The 16,600-nt window shown below is 38.0% G+C and overlaps 2 protein-coding genes across 6 annotated transcripts; both read left to right on the top strand.

Annotated features, from left to right (window-relative positions):
* The first annotated feature begins 1,026 nt into the window (after positions 1–1,026).
* Positions 1,027–4,821, top strand: tmigd1 (transmembrane and immunoglobulin domain containing 1). Of its 2 annotated transcripts, none has more exons than XM_068716498.1 (6): positions 1,027–1,130; positions 2,075–2,160; positions 2,274–2,564; positions 3,348–3,635; positions 3,731–3,834; positions 3,937–4,821. In XM_068716498.1, exons 2-6 carry the CDS (start codon positions 2,097–2,099, stop codon positions 3,946–3,948), a joined length of 759 nt encoding a protein of 252 aa, XP_068572599.1. In that variant the 5' UTR covers positions 1,027–1,130; positions 2,075–2,096; the 3' UTR covers positions 3,949–4,821. The 2 variants fall into 2 exon arrangements, with proteins under 2 accessions (XP_068572599.1, XP_068572600.1); XM_068716499.1 differs by lacking the exon at positions 1,027–1,130 and adding an exon at positions 1,802–1,822.
* A 3,648-nt stretch (positions 4,822–8,469) lies between these two features.
* On the top strand, positions 8,470–13,244 carry LOC137876707 (protein PIMREG-like). Of its 4 annotated transcripts, XM_068716497.1 has the most exons (6): positions 8,970–9,046; positions 10,008–10,331; positions 10,429–10,736; positions 10,822–10,917; positions 11,535–11,573; positions 12,171–12,259. In XM_068716497.1, exons 2-5 carry the CDS (start codon positions 10,023–10,025, stop codon positions 11,563–11,565), a joined length of 744 nt encoding a protein of 247 aa, XP_068572598.1. In that variant the 5' UTR covers positions 8,970–9,046; positions 10,008–10,022; the 3' UTR covers positions 11,566–11,573; positions 12,171–12,259. The 4 variants fall into 4 exon arrangements, with proteins under 4 accessions (XP_068572597.1, XP_068572596.1, XP_068572598.1 ...); XM_068716496.1 differs by lacking the exons at positions 8,970–9,046; positions 11,535–11,573 and adding an exon at positions 8,470–8,494 and having other exon boundaries at positions 12,171–13,244; XM_068716495.1 differs by lacking the exons at positions 8,970–9,046; positions 11,535–11,573 and adding an exon at positions 8,526–8,645 and having other exon boundaries at positions 12,171–13,244.
* Positions 13,245–16,600: the final 3,356 nt, after the last annotated feature.

Here is a 16,600-nt window from a genome sequence, read left to right as displayed (position 1 = left end):
TTAAGTGAAAATCTTCAAGATAATTAATTTAAGTAACATTTTTAATTCAGGACTTTTATTTATACTTTTACACCATGGTATTTGTACTTTTACTTAAGTAAAGGATCTGAGTAATAATCTATAGCAATCAACTAAGTTTTATAGTATATGTTTTAGTAAACGCCTTATATGTAAACAAACTACAGGTAAAGGTAATAGCATAAAAAGTACAAAGGAGCAAATAATTTAATTATTTTGAGGAATACCTGAAAATTGTGCTTAAGTACTGTTCTTGGTGGATGTATTTAGTTACTTTTCACCACTGGTAACTTGTATCACAGTATCAGAGGAGAGACGGACATGTTTGCTGCTGTTTAAATGGACAAATGTTAAAGCTCTTGTATGCTGGATATTTTTATGTCAAAGATGTTGTTTACGACCATTTTTTATATTACAATGCACACATTACATTGGTCTCTGTCATCACAATACACACAGCACAAGGAAATAATCCCCCAAACTTCATTGTCACATCCAGGTAGATCAAAATAGTTTGAACACTGTTCTCTTCTCATGTTGGGACATTAGGAAATATAGATAATGTGACTTTGCCATTAAAATGCAATGAAAAGAATATAGAACACTATGAAGTTTAAATACATTAACAACTTACAGACATTGACTTGCTTCAACAACAAATGTACAGGTCTACAATTGTCAAATAAACTAGAACATAGCATTATCAATGTATTATGGGCTTTAAAAACCTTTAACTACTAAAGGTAAATGTGAAAAAAACTGTAAAATGTGTGTTTTAATCCTGAGATCCACACCCTAGAAGTTTTAGTGCCATTGTAATGACTATAAGACAATAAAAAAGTGTCCTTGTGTTTGCACATTATAAGTACACGAACAATAAAAAAGTAAAAATCAGGTGTGGGCGGATTGAAAGGGTTTTTGCAAGAACAGGAAAGAAGAATGATGGGAAGGTCATAGAGAAACAGTGAAGGAAGTTATAAAAGTGTCCTTTTGAGCAGGTGAAGTATATAAGAGCCACTTAAGATTTGAGCAGTCCTGTACATTCTCATGTTCACACACAGGGAACATTGTAAAGACAACACAGACAAGAAATAGGAAATTATCATTGACGGGTAAGTGTATCTTTTATGTTCAAGCTATTATAAATATTAGCTACATTTGATTTCGTTTATTTCACAAGTATTGTAATTATTTGTATTATTTTATGAGTATAAAGGCAGAGAGCATTGGTACTATGTTGCTGGAAGCAAACTGAAATCACATTACTTTGCTACTTCAAGTAATAAACTGTCCCTTATAGGAAAAATTAACCGCATCTACATAATAAACTTATCCAAAGGGATGATTTTACAGCAGATCTGATGGACAGGTTTTTCTATATTTAGTCCTTAGAATCATAAACAAACACACAAGAGAATATAACAACAATTTGGTTTCTTTTCTTGGAAACAATATTCTGGTTAAATTTTCTTTAAGCTCATATTATGATATTACATACATTCTGCAAATTATATCAGCTCTATGAGAAAAATCTATGAGACTCCTAAATCGCTCAAAACAATTCATTATCTTGATAAATCACTCATGCACAAAATTTAAATTCTTTGATGAAGTAGTCTAAGCTTGTTCCACAATTTGATTGTTTTAGCCTAATGGGTTTGGCCTGCAAATAAACTTAGATTGACTGAAAGAGAGGAAGTAAATTGGAAATTTATACTGAGGGTAAGAACACAAATAATGACAGTGTTTGTGTCGTAGATGTTGGTAGCCTAACGAGGTGGAGAAAAACAACAGAGAATATCAGGCAAGACAAGTTTATTTGTAAAGTACCTTTCAACAACAATTCATAGTTCTTTATACAAACAGAAAGCATAGAGAAATGAAGCACAGAGTTATATAAAAACTTTATACAGATTTAATTAATGTTAACAACGTTTAGAGTCTCTAACTGCTACACATCTATTTTCTGTTGCAAGTGCTGAAGTTTTGGTGATTAAAGATTAAATTAGAATGTAAAATAAAAACTCTGTATGAATACTCTTTCTCTCTCTTTCAGGTTTATCCAAGAAAGAGTAAAAATGAAGTTGATGTTCAGACCACTTCTTTTCCATTTCCTCCTGCTCTGTGCAATCCAGACATTTGGTAAGCTTGTCTGGTTTGAAAGTCTTTTAGTTAAACTATTCCATTTTTCTCTCCACTTTTGTGCAATCTAAGCTTTCACTGCTTCCATTAAACTTTTTCCCCCCTTTCCTAAGGTGTCAAGATCCAGTCTGACCCAGAAGTCAACAGTGAGGGTGTCATACAGACAGAACTGGAAAAGATTGTGTCTCTGGTTTGTCATTCTGACGGCGGCCATGAAGCTCAGGTTGATGAAGAGTTGGTCTGGCTGAGGAATGGCGCTGTCGTCAGTCTGACAGAAGAAAATAAGAAGGGTCACAGCAGCGTGTGTGTTTCACCTGTCATCTATGAAGACGATGGGGCCACTTTCACCTGCCACCTGGGCAAAAATGCCACAGTTAAGGCCTCGGTCACCCTGAATGTCACATGTGAGTCCCTTCAAATAAATGTTGGAATAATGTTAATTAAAGTAACGAATAACTAATATTAAGGTGTTAGGTTATGTTCAAACACACTTTGGATGGCAATGTTGGTCCACCACTTCGGTCAACACTGAAATATCTCAATAACTATTGATTTGACTTCTGTGAAATTGTGTACAGATATTTATGGACTCCAGAGGATTAATCCCACTGACTCTGGTGATCCCCTGACTTTTCCTCTCATGCCACCATCCAGTCAAGATTTCACTTTGTCCAATATTTAGTTTTATGACAAACTCTGCAAACTTAATGACATTTCCATCCGCCTCAGCTCTACATTGTGTTTTGGTCTAGCATGCATGCTAACATGCCTGACTAAGATGGTGAACATGTCACCCCCTAAAGATTAGCATGTTAGGATTGTGATGTGAGCATGTTAGCATGCTGATGTTAGCACAGCTTAAGGACAGCCTAAAGGAGCCTCCAGTGTGGCTGTCTGAAACTTATAGGCACAATGGTGCTTTGAGCTTAGTGCTAACGCTAACATCAGCTAACACGCTGATGTTTAAAAGATATAATGTTTACCATGCCCTCTATCTCAAGTATAGAAGAGACCTTTTTTAGAATATATCTTCTGGGCCCCATTGATGTCTGCACAAAACATTAATAATAGACTACTTGTTGAGACGTTTCTGTCCGGACCAACGTAAGGCCCACCAACAGACTGACATTGCCGTCCTTAGAAGCACACTGGCTACAAGATTAACATAAGGTGGCATTACTTTTCAGATCACCCACAGCTCTCTGGGTTAGAGGAGGTTGCAGTAGAAGAAGAGGCAGAACTCGTCCTGCGGTGTGACATCTGGGCCAATCCAACTGTCTCATCTGTGTCTTGGACACTAAATGGAAGCGCAGTGGATCTAGTAGCAGGTGGCTTCTCGTTGACCAATGACGGCTTTACAAGCCAGCTCACCACCAACAGCGTGGAGAGAAGCTTGCATGAAGGCACGTATCAGTGCACAGTAAAGTCTCCCATATATGGTGAACACAGCAAGCAATTCAGTGTCACAGTGACAGGTCAGTTCATACAATCAGTGTAATCAGCACATAAAATGATGAATCAGTGAGTGATGACAAAGTGGGTTGATCATCGTCCTCCTCCTCTTCTGTAGGAAAGACACTGAAGGTCCCACTGATGCCCATGATTGCCGGGATAGTGGTGGTGTGCCTTACCACTCTTTTTGCTGTTGTTTCACGGTGGAAGAAAATTACAAAGGTAACACACAAAACACACAACAAGTACTGTAGTATACAGCGCAAGACTGACCCTGACTCGCTACAAAATGAACCTCCTAATGCTTTATTTCTCTTTTAACAGTGCTGCAAGTAAGTTGTGCCCAGATGACATTACAAGTAAGCTTGATGCAAATGACGATGATTATGATGATGTCAGCAATGCAAATTAGCGTATGGCGTCAACTGGCAACTTTTAAGCACCTTTTTGGACCTAGTGTTGACTGCTTTCATTGGAAGAGTTGGCAGTAGTCTTCTCTACTTCACCAAAGAAAAGCCATGAAGACATCACAACTCAGTTTGTAGTTGTTGTTTTTTGCGTGTAGGAGACTGTGATTACCCATGAACCAATTTTATCATATTTGACATTTTTTATGGAATATTTAGTCATTTTGAGAAATGTTTGACTTATTTGTTTTCATGCTGAGTGTTTGAAGACCAATTGCACTCTCTTAAAGTGTTTGTCTGTTAAATATGAAGCTACAGTACCAGCATGGTAACACAAAGACTTGATTCAAAGGGAAAGTGTTAGTGCTATCCTTGTGTAAAACCACAAAACGCAGGTTTTTGCGCAGCTTAAACAAGATAGAACTCATAGTTAAATAGTGATCTTTAGAGGTGCTGGTAGGTGGATTTTGCTACTTTTGGACACAGTTAGTTATTTCCACTATTTGTTTTTGTGCTAAGCTGAGCTAACCGGCTGCTGGCAGTAGCTTTTTATCGTACAGACATGACAGTATTCTTATCTAAATCTTTACAATAAACCACAAAGACCTAAGTATTTTTCCAAAAATTTCATTTAAAATCTTCCAAAATGTTGCATGCTATGCATTGTATCATCTTTAGATTGTAGCAGGACGATCTGTGAAGTCCTTGAGATCATCCTTAAACGTATCACTGTTCATAGTGTGATGCACTTCTGCCTGTTTCTTGTTAACATCTTTGCAATAAAAGTTTTGTTTCCTCGCCACCTTGATCTCTAGTTTCCACATTTGCACTGAACTTTAACTTGTGACTCAACAATGCAATCAAGGCGTGTTAAAATCATGTTATACATTTACTCTTCATGAGGCAAAAGGACAGGGATTACCATGTTATTAGGGTCAAGGTCTAGATCGTTGTGTTCTACCAATAAAAAAACACTTCACAAGTTCACATAAAACCAATACATGGATTGTAACACGTTAGACAAAATTGCACGTGTGCTTAGTTATCAAAAATACATTATGAACACAAGCTTGACTGAAGGTGTTTCTTGTGGAAGAAGCTGCTTGGTTATGCTTGCAGCTTTGAATAGTTAATAATTTATGTATGTGGTCCTTTCCTGTGTGAGGTTATACAGTTAGTGTCCACAAATCTGTAATCATTAATACTGTAAGGTCTAATTGATTGCTTCTGGGAAATTCTCAGAGTTCTTGTCTGCTAATTACATGCAAAAAGGAGAATGTTTAAGCACAAAGCTTTGGTTTTATTTGCTAATTTATTGAAGTAAATACATATGTTTTACAATAAAAAATATAAAAGTTAAAGAAAAGTGGAAACACAGGCTTGATGATGCCTTTATTAAATCACCACTGGCCAAAACAAAATCGGTGGACGAAGACCTTGAAGCACTGGTGCTTGAAAGCGTTTTTCACATGCAGGTCTGTAGTGACATCTGCTGGTCTCTTCACTTTAAAAACTTCCTATAACTGATGAAGACGTGTTTGTGTAAATGTGCAAATCAAGACACAGAATGAAATAATAACATGAGCATCGGTTTTAGAGACCTGTTGTTCTTGTTGTATCGATTCAATTTACTTGAATTTTGTTTATTTCATTGAGATGTCTTCCTTATGTATGTAAATAAGGTGGACAACATATTATAAACACTTTTCAATGTACAGTAATGCAAATGCCTACTGGCCTAAAACCTTAAGTTGAATCAACCACCTGGAATGTTTTGGTAACAAAAACTGAACATTATAAACATCACAAAGATAAGCTTTATTGCTGGACTGGTGTATTGGATTACATGAGATTGTAGCTAAAAGAACTGTAAGCCTGACTCAAAAAATGACGATGTACATGGGAGAGATATTTCAGAAAAGTTGATATTAGTGATGATCCCCAGGGATATATCAGTTTTATTACAGATATGTATGCAATAAATCTGCAATCAAAGAAAGTCTCAATTTTATAAGGATATATATAAAACAGGTCAAGACATTGTAAATGACTTAATGGTTTTCAGATTTTTGAACATTCTGGAACTGTTGGAATTCATAATATAACCATGTTTAATCATTGCAACCATTAAACGCTGTCCTCACTGTTATATCATAAGTAGTCATAATTATCAATATTAATTCAACATTTACCACTTAGAACACAAAACATTACATAATAAAATGCTTATTATAAACTAGTCTCTGCATTCAAAGCAGTGGTAGGAAAGAGGGACTGTAATCACTATCAACCTCCTCATCTTGGAAGACCAGATCAAGGGCCTGTTGCACAATCAGTCACTGAAATGGCAGCTCAGGTACCTTTATAATATTATGAACCCTCCCAACCCAAATTGATTCAAATGTGTTACTTTGTAGATTATTTTATCACATTGCAGGTGCAGATCTTGTGTCTGTGACAAGGCACCCTGTGACCTCTGGATGGCATCTGTTCTCTTTGTGCACCATGATCACTCCTGTGCTGTTTTACTATTTCACTGTTTCGAGGCTCCCCCATGCCCCTTCAAAGACTAGCAGGTGTCTGTCTCTGCGGGAACCTGGGCAAATGTCGTGGGAACACAGACAGTTCTCGTGGCAGTGTCGAGGTCCCCCTTGACCTCTGTCACCACTGTCCCATAAAAAATACACACAAACATGGCCTGTACAGTTTCATAGTTTCAAGATTCCTTAAAACCACCATTGTCCTTGATTTGACCCACACTGCTCCAAATTCCATCTCAATTTCCGTCAAATTTGACCCGAAACAGCCTCAGTGTACAAAAATGTGTAGCACCTGTACAAAAGTATAACATTTTAAAATATAAAAAATGTTGTGCATTTTGGGTCACTTTAGGAAAAGTCATCAAAGTTCAGGCTAAAAGAATGACGTTTAGGGTATTTTTACTGCTGTCAAATGTCAAAACCGGTTAAATTTGACCCGAATAGTATGTAAGGGTTGCTTTAAATGTCTCACCATCTCAGTCTTGAACTGACATATGCCAGTTTTCTTTGTGGCTATTTATTGATATGAGACGTGGCCTTCAAAGAAAGAAGATGTGAGACAAAAAAAAAAACTTCTGTCATCTTTATTTGCGTCATTAGTTCAGTGTTACACTAAGGAGCAGTACATGAAATCTTTACCAACCAGTTTTTAAAGCAGAAAGCATCGAAGATGACCGACCATAATAATACAGCCATGGACCAGAAACATCACAGACTGAGGAGATGCTGATGGACAGAAGAATAAATGAAGAGGTGTCTAAGGAGCAGCTGAAGTCCAGTCCGGATGACACAAGAGTCTTTCTCTGCCCTCTCCTTTATTGTGCCAAGCAAAAAGCCTGTAATTAATCCTTGCATCACTCCCCTTCACAGAAGTCCAACTTCCTCCCATGAAGAACTACGGCTAGAAGGATGGGAGTTTCCAAGTGACGAAGGCTCTGAGTCACCAGTTACAGTAAAACGTAATTCTATGAATGAACAACTTGAGCTGATGAGAGAGCAATTTAAATGTCTTTGAGTATGAGCTGGAACACTGTGTAGAGCAATAATTGTGGATTGATCCACTGCTGAAAATAGTCCATAAACAATTTATTTCCTCCTGTTTGAGTAACGTTTGATAAAAAGCTACAGTGGCCATCTGTTTTAGGAAATTACTTAGCCCTTTTAAAGATGAAGCTATGTATCTGTGAGCTGTTTTTAACGACTTAAAAATGGAAAGATGGACTAACGCATTGTTGGTTTTGGTCTTTCATGGGATTTGTTGACAGTATTGACAATAACAAAAACACAAAATGGAATCAGACTGGTCCTTTAACATTATAGATTATTTACTTTTAGTAAAAATATGTTTTCTGTCTATTTTATTTATTTTTTTCCACCCCATTTTTTAGGTAACCGCTGTGAATGGGCAAATAATGTGGAGAGTATGCACACGCTATATCTCTAAGGAAATGCTCAAAAGAAAGAAAACATTTTGGATTTTGATGCTTGTTTTTGCAGATTACATTACATTACATTACAGTCATTTAGCAGACGCTTTTATCCAAAGCGACTTACAATAAGTGCATTCAACATTGGTAATCAAAAGAACTACTAGTCACCAGAAGTCATAAGTACGTTTCCTTTTCCAAACAAGCATCTAAGAGCATGAAGCAGAGCATAACTCAGAGCCAAAGTACAGTGCAGAAACAAGAAAAACAGTTAGTGCTATAAGTAATACGAATACAATAAGTGCAACAAGCTAGTATGAAAACAATAAGTGCTAAGTGGAAGGCTCAGGGAAGTACTTCCTGAAGAGGTGGGTTTTCAGCCTGTGCCGAAAGATGGGCAGCGACTCCGCTGTCCTGACGTCAGTGGGAAATTCATTCCACCACTGTGGGGCCAGGACAGAAAACAGCCGTGACCGGGTCGATCGGCCGCCAGGACCTCTGAGCGACGGTCTGTTGAGCCTCGAGATGTTGTGCCTTATGTCTCCTGTTTTGAGATGGATTGCAATAATATGGGTGCCCTGTCTGACATTCTTTACTAAATAAGGACAACTTAGGCATCCAGTTTGCATGAGTACTCACTTTCTAGCAGGGTACTCAAGGTTTGTAGTTTTGATTCTAAACTGTCAGGCAATATATATATATATATATACTGTATGTGAATTGTGTTTTTACTGTAGAGAGATGTTTTGTCTGATGTTTTGTCTGTTTTATATACCCTGGCTCTTATAAAGACATTTAGTTGTCTTCTTCAAAGAATAAAATTGGCAGGGATACACAATATAATGCCCTACGGAACCAAATAGACTGATAACCAGCCCACACGACGTAACACCCCCTCGTATTAACGTCTTACGTCATAGGGGGGGGCTTCGCGTGAAGGGCGTGGTAACGTGCGTGTCCGCGTGCGGTCTGCGGTCCACCGCCAAATTCAAACAGTGGAAGAAAGAAACAACAGCAGCAGGCAGCTGAAGCAGACGATCCTCACAACTGGTACTTTTAGGTATGCTAGCGGTGAAGTAGACGGTTCGATAGTTGGTATTTAACCTAAGTTATTTAACATAGACATAGATAGTTAGCTAAGCTAAACTGATGTGTTAACGGTAGCCGACGCTTTTACTCCAGATAAGCTAACGGTGCCTTTGCGAACACAGCCCCGTTTTTTTTTTTATTTGTGAACGATAATCACTTGAAGACGTGTCATTGTTACGACTGTGCATTTTGTAACTTCATTGTCGTTTCCACTTGACGAAGAAGTGCTTATTCGCTGTTATTTTGTGCTTCTCCGGCTGTGTATTGGAAGAAAACCGGATCGTTGACGCAAGAAAATAAAGTCTGCAAAGCTACAAATCCTTATCACACAATAGCCACGAAACTTTCACTCAAACGACTAACTGCGGGCCACTTCCTGTCCTTTCTGCATGATCAGCATTTTTTTTTTACATTTTAAGATAATTGTGCAGTTACACTTATGTTATTAGCTTAAAATGTGTTTACTCTGTCTTAATATCTGAAAAACTCTCAAAATGTACTTCTATAATACCTAATGTGACTTATTACTTTATTTATTTTAATTAACCTATATTATTTAAATTACGTCCTGTATTGTAGTTATTGTTATCTTATTTCTAGCCATTATTGTTATCCTCGACTAATCTATTAATTCATAAAATCATAACATGAGTGTGATGCGTTCAAATACGGTGCTAAACTCTATTCATTCAATGTGCATACAATAAATAACATGATCGCATCTAAATGGAGAAAAGAATCAAGTTCTGACATTTGAGAAGCTGAAACCAGAGTCATTTTTCTAGATACATTATTATTATAGATCTGGAGTCATTGTCTAGCACATTGTCAATTTCCTCACACCCGTGTAAAGCACTTGAAGCGGTTGTTTTACTATTGTATAATATACACACACTGCTGTTCTTTTTTTAACCTCCGCTCCCCTTTTGCAGGTAAGCTCAGTCAACATGGCGTCTTCAATAATGGACGGAGTGGGTAAAGCTGTGGTGGGGGTGTGGCGGGCGCACACGGTCCTGGACGAGTCTGACGATGCGGAGAGTCCCCCGGAAGCCCCTGACCGTTTCCGCAAGCTTCGCTCTTCAACTTCTCTCAACTCTCTGAGGATGTCTTTGCGCAAGCGGCTCCCACTGCGCTCCGTCCAGACCAACTCCCTCCCAGAAAACCCAACTTGGGAAACCCAGAAGGAGCAGCCGAAGCCCAACGCAGTCCGCAAACTTACACGCAGTGCTCGGAACTCCATCACTGAAGTATATCAGGTAGATAGGCCAGTATGGATTGATATATGTATGCTAATCAAGCAAATTGTGTACTAATTTGTTACCTCCTCATCATCCTGTGTTCTCCCTTAATCAGAGGCTGCAGAGGACAAGAGAGTTTTCCCGTGAGGAGTGTTTGGTGGCGACCCCGGGTCGGACGTGTGATGCGGAAGAACCCGGTGCGTCGATTTCTCGCACCCCGAGACGCACGCCTGGCCGAGCTGCAACACCCAGACGCACCCCCAGATCAGTGGCCACACCTGGACGCACCCCTGGCTCCAGAGGAAGAAGGACTCCTGAGGCTGGCGTACGAGGGGTGAAGAAGGGAGGTGGCAGGAGGCAGCTGGTCCGCATGGCCGCCTTACAAAGTCCCTTCGCCTCCCCCAACACACAGAACCAGAGGGGGTAAGTCTCCTGATATTCATTCAGACCATGTTTTCCAGATTCCATTTGCTACTTTCATTCATGTGGTGATTTTCTTCTGTAACAGAAAGTTTGACAGCGATTTGGATTCGGTGTCCAGTGGGATCAGGAGACTCAAACATCTGTCCAAGGCCTTTGACAACATAATTGGCAGAGACAACGGGTAAAGCCTTATTTAACGTTTTTACCACTGAGCGTGCGGGGAATCATAATTTCTCTGTTTTTCATTAGTATTGCTTGCATTTTGAGTGTTTTATAGTAGTGGCTTGGCGGTGGGTGAAATCCAATTTCTGTGTGTGAATGAAAGCGTGTGTGTGTGTTGTAGGTGAATGAGAGTGTTGTGTGTATTCGAGGAAGCCGTCGTCCATTTTCTGTTATGCATACATATTCTGCATAAAGGAGACCACAGAGATGCGTGATCACCCTCCCACCCAAAGAATCCCCCTTCCCTTCCCCCCACACACATTCTTCCAGGCTAGATTTGAAACTGCAACTGTGTTCCTGGTATTCGAATGAGGAGGGGAGTGAGGGGGCGACAGCAGCGGGGGGGGGGGGTATGGGTGTGGGAATTGGAGCTAGACGACATGACAAAATTGGGGGAAGAGAGAGTGCAGAGTACAGATTTACGTCACTTCCTGTGTTTACGTTCAAAATGTGGAATCGTGGTCTTGACCAATCCAAGAAGAATGAGACATGGACCGTTGTCTGTCATCAGTTTGCATTACATGTAGTCTCGTCCTTTGGAAATTTAAACCCAAGTTTGTTTTCCTCCTACAACAGGCAGTTCAACTATTCCCAAATTGTGGAGTAGGGAAGAAGGTAAATCCAAACATCAAATTATTATGCCTCTGAAAAACAGCTGAGTTGTGTAAACCTGTGCTCTGAGTGTAACTAATTGTGTGATATGAAAAGCATGAGTTGCTCTATGTATGAAAATGTGAAAGTCTCTGACCCGTTGCAATGAAAAGCCTATTTTGTGACTAATGATTAACTGGCATTGTCCAAGAAAAGGATGCTCTTCTCTATCACACTCACTTCCTTACTCCTTCACTACCCTTTGCTTTATTCACTCGTTCTGCCACCTTATCAGCTGACATGCTTTCTCCTACTTACAAGGGTGTCTGAATGTATTTAATCTAAATTCAACGTCACAAATAGACTTAGGTCTTAAGAAATCGTGTTACTATATTTACCATTGACAAACATTGTCTCCTGATGGGTCAACAATTGCTTTAACAGTAACAACCCTAGCAAAAAAAGAGATCAAACACCTTTTAAAAGCTGTATTTTATTAGGGTACACTTGTAGAGAGGAGAGAATTGAATCAATGAGGCCTGTGGACCGTTTAATAATCTTCTCCTGCTGCACTATTCTCTCTCTCTCTCTCTCTCTCTCTCTCTCTCTCTCTCTCTGCAGGACCAGAACAATGGACCGTTCTGGAGGAGCCGTGATGAGAAAATTGGACCCCAGCGGTAAACTGAGTCGCTCAAACCTCACACGTCGAGCCTCGAACCTCTCAAACACACTGGGGAGTTGGACCCACACGGCTGTGAACACTATCCGTAAACCCAACTAAGCTACACGCATGTCTGTATGTAAAACACGGGACCTTTTTGTAGCCATGGTTCACATTTATCTTTGTTGAGGTATCAGTTACATTGTACTTGTAGTGTTGTCAGTATGATACTGGGAGACTGTTACATGGCAGCTTGTCTTTTATATCTATGTTGTGTGTAGTTGGCAACATTCAAGTGATTCTTGTGTGTTTGCATGTCTCAGGTTAGCTGGTTGTGGGTAAAGTATCCTCACTGTAGCTACCAAAGGGATTTCTGTACTGTGTATGTACCTGTCATAGCTGCTACAACCAAATGTCTAAGTTACATTTACAAGATACTAATGTGATAGTTTGTATTCTCGCTCTGCTTAGAAACCTTTTTTTCCAGTTTATACAATTTATATTTGTAAGAAAAAAATGACCAAAATTGTATTTCAGAACTAATACTAAATTGACAAAGGAGAGATGCATTTTCCTGTACTTTATACGTATGCAATAATGTTACTAACATTTGTTAGTCCTTTTTTTATAAAATGTCATTTGATTATGCCAAAATGTAAAGATTATTTTCTTGGAAAGGGGACTTTTTATATAGTAGCTTAGGTAGTATTTGAGTGCAATGTTCTTTTTCCTCATATTCTTCCTTGCGGCAGAGGTTGCCACTTTAACCGGCCCGTGGATGATTCATGCATTAATACTATACACAGAAATCATTTGATGATGTAATGGGGGAAGATGTAATTACTCGTTACCTGATGTTATAAAGCCATATCCAGCAGGTTATTAGTGTTATGACTTTCAAACAAACAGCCTAAAGTGAAGCAAAACACTTTTCCCCTCTCTGCCATTTCTATGTATTCAAGAGAAAGGGAGATGTACCTAAATGTGAGAGAAAAAATCACACAATAAAACCTGTAAGCTTCAACAACCCAAAAGTTGTGTCTCTTTATACCTCCATGCATGCAACAGCTGTGGTCCCAGCCGCTATGTTTATGGGGTGATTGTCCATACTTATGTAGTGAGTCATACCTCAGCAACACCTGGAGGGAGTTTCTTCAAATCTGGCACCAATGTTGGACTAAAGGGTGACCTGATTAGATTTTAAATGCAACATGACTGGTGGACGGAGGCGTACAACTGCGAAGCTCTGATTCTAGTTTATTATTTACAGAACATGATAATTGTTTTGTACTGCTTGAACTGGATCCTCTTTGACCATCTCATTCGGTGGTCAAAGGTAAATTAGGTAAAGATTCAACAAGAAAAAGAAACTCTTAAGTTTGTTGCAGCATGAAATTGGATGAAATAATGTGATATGGTGGCATTATTGAAGCTCTTTGCTTTTATCTAGTTATTGTTAGATTGTATTACTGTTTCCATGTTTTTCACTTATTGTTTGAATTTCAGTGGATACGTTTACAACATATCCTGGCTCAACATCATATTTAACCGAGCAACAACTGTTTATTTGGTATTTAAGCTAATAACTAACAATATATTTGAAACAAAATATTTATAATGCTTTATATTATGTGATATAATGTTATGTTATATCTAGTCATGGAAAGCAAATAAGTATATTTTACCAAGCACTGTATGAGGTAGCCTACTTATATTTTACTTGAATATTTTCTATGCCTTTTACTCCACTGCATTTACTTGACAGCTATATTTCAGATTCACACATACTGATCACATATAAATATTTATTTTTACTATAAAACAGCACGTGAACAGTTTATAAAACATGATGCATTGTTTTAGATTTAACCTTAACCACCCAACAGTGTATGGAAATAGCCTCATAGTGACTAGCGCCAAAATGTAAATGTTTTTTATCGCTGTATCTTGAATTTAATCAATTCAATGTGGCTTCATTGGCCTTAAAGTTTCATAAACAATGTGGCCAAAGAATAAACATAAAAAAGTACACAATAATAAATAATCATGTACTTTTTGTACACTTGTAAATGTGGGACTTTTGAGAGTATTATTACATGGTAGTTTTACTTCTTGTAGGTAACTTTGCATGGGTAAAAAATTGGATCACACCGCGTGTATGCTTCAAATACATTTTGAAGTATGTACGCGGTGTGATCCAATTTTTTTTTCTTCTCAGGTAAAGGCTTTGATGACGTTATGATTGTTTGTGTAACAAAGTAAAAGCTGATGTATGAAGAGCCAACATGCCTGTTGGAGAATGTTGTCCTCCTGTTGCCCATATTTGTTTGAAATTCAAGTCCTCAGTCAAGACACCATTGATAATATAAAAAAAAATTCTTCAATTATTTTAAATACATTAGGGTAATTACAGAGGCCTAGATACAAAAATCGGCCATACTTGTCAATTCAATTAAACAGGGAAGTCACAAACCTTTCACATTAAGGGATACATGTTTATAGTGCACCTGCACTCACTTGCTGCTACACTATGAATCTTTTTTAAAAAGGACTTGCCGTACAAATAAAACTTAGGCTTGTGGATAATGAACTCAAAAGGTCATGTTTGACATGAGGTACATCAAGTTAAATTGCACATTTTTGGTAAAGTTCAAATTACAGGGGACATTAGGGACAGAAATATGTCAATGTGTCCTTGAGCAAGACACTTAACCCCCCAAAAAATTGCTCCCGTAGCTAAGCCTACGGTATATAGATAGATACTGAATTGTAAGTCGCTTTGGATAAAAGCGTCTGCTAAATGACTGTAATATAAAAATACATTTTACCCTTATTGCAATTGCTGCAATTCTACATAATCACCAGTAGAGGTCAACAAACGGTAACAATTGTTGTGTTTGTTTTTTTACCAGCTTTTCATAGCATGATGAAAGTGCCCTCAGAAACAACCAGGCACATTTTGTCCAAAAAAGAGCAGATTATATGTCGATATATCAAAGTAATTTGATTTTATAAATACTCTGATTCCTTTAAAATCATGTCATGTGTTTTATGTTCTCTTGCTTTTCACACAGTTGTTCTGATTAGACCTCTGCTCAGGTTAAAAATGGGCAGAGCTACGGTGTAAAATAATGTGCCTCCATGTACTAATAAGAATGATCAAAGTGTAATTCGTCCTATACCTTAACAGATGCACTAGAGCTGTTAATCAAACTACCGGTTTGTGCACACAGACACAAGCCTGAGAAGAGGCCGATCCAGAGATTTTAAAAGTCATTTAAATCACCTGTGAGTGTTTCCTGGGTGCACAGGCTTGTTTGTAGAGGGTGACCGAGTGTCATAGAGCTGTTCATAGAACAGTTCACTGTTAAAGACTGCACCCCTTCTCAACAGTAGTCTAAGGGATTTAGGGAACAACTAATAAGTCTGTCAGTGTATATTGATTTGTTTCATACATAGTTATTAATAAGGGAAGCAGCTGTGTTGTTATAAGTTAGTGTTAGAAGTTATTTTGAAGCTGCTCGTCCCACTACCACTCCACCCAACACACCTTAAGTTTAAATAATTTAAGAGTTCAATAATAGTAGCTCTCAACTCCAAATATATCTTAATATATAATAATAATAATAATAATAATAATAATAATATACTCCCTGTACGAATGTTCTCAGAGTTACATTTGTTGTTGCCATGGAAACAGTAGTCAACAATAGTGAGTTATTTAAACATTGCTGCGGTCGCTGTTAAAAGCTTAACATGAATAATAAAGCAATGTTGATTATTTTTAAATTAATTATCTTCTTTGCTTCATGTATTCAACACATGAACCAGTGAATCACAATCACAAAGACAACATGTTGAAGTAGTTTACAACTCTCTGTTAATTCAATTATAATACCATCATGTCATACATGCTCAGTTACAATATAGCTTCCCGCCACTTGGTGGCGGTAATGCGTCAGTCAGTTGTTTAACAAGCTCCAATAAGCAGAAGAAGACACTCAGCTAGCCGCTAGCCTGTAGCGAAAGTTATGGAGAAGTATTTAAAATAGTGCTGGACAAGTTAACGTGTTATTATCGCATTAACGCATTAATGAAGTAACACCTACAATTATTTTATTGCGCATTAACGCAGATTTTTTCTCTCTGTTAATTCAATTATAATACCGGTAAATAATGCTAATATTAAACATATCCATAAACCCGTCAGTGATGAAGGTCACATGTTTTTACTGTAGAATGAAATCTTTGTTTTTAAACTCTAATACCATTTGGAACGTCTTTTATGAAACTTTGGTCATTTTAGCTGCAGTTTTGTTAAAATCACTTAAACGTAAACCGATTCCAGTACTTCTTCTTGATAGTCACCATCATGTCATACAACTGTATT

Source organism: Cebidichthys violaceus, unplaced genomic scaffold (assembly GCF_023349555.1).
Source record: "Cebidichthys violaceus isolate CVI_PGR_0920_01 unplaced genomic scaffold, fCebVio1.0.p SCAF_20, whole genome shotgun sequence".
In the NCBI taxonomy this organism is placed as follows: domain Eukaryota; kingdom Metazoa; phylum Chordata; class Actinopteri; order Perciformes; family Stichaeidae; genus Cebidichthys; species Cebidichthys violaceus.
Note: the sequence above shows the minus strand (reverse complement) of the source record. Positions and strands in the feature narration are given on the sequence as shown.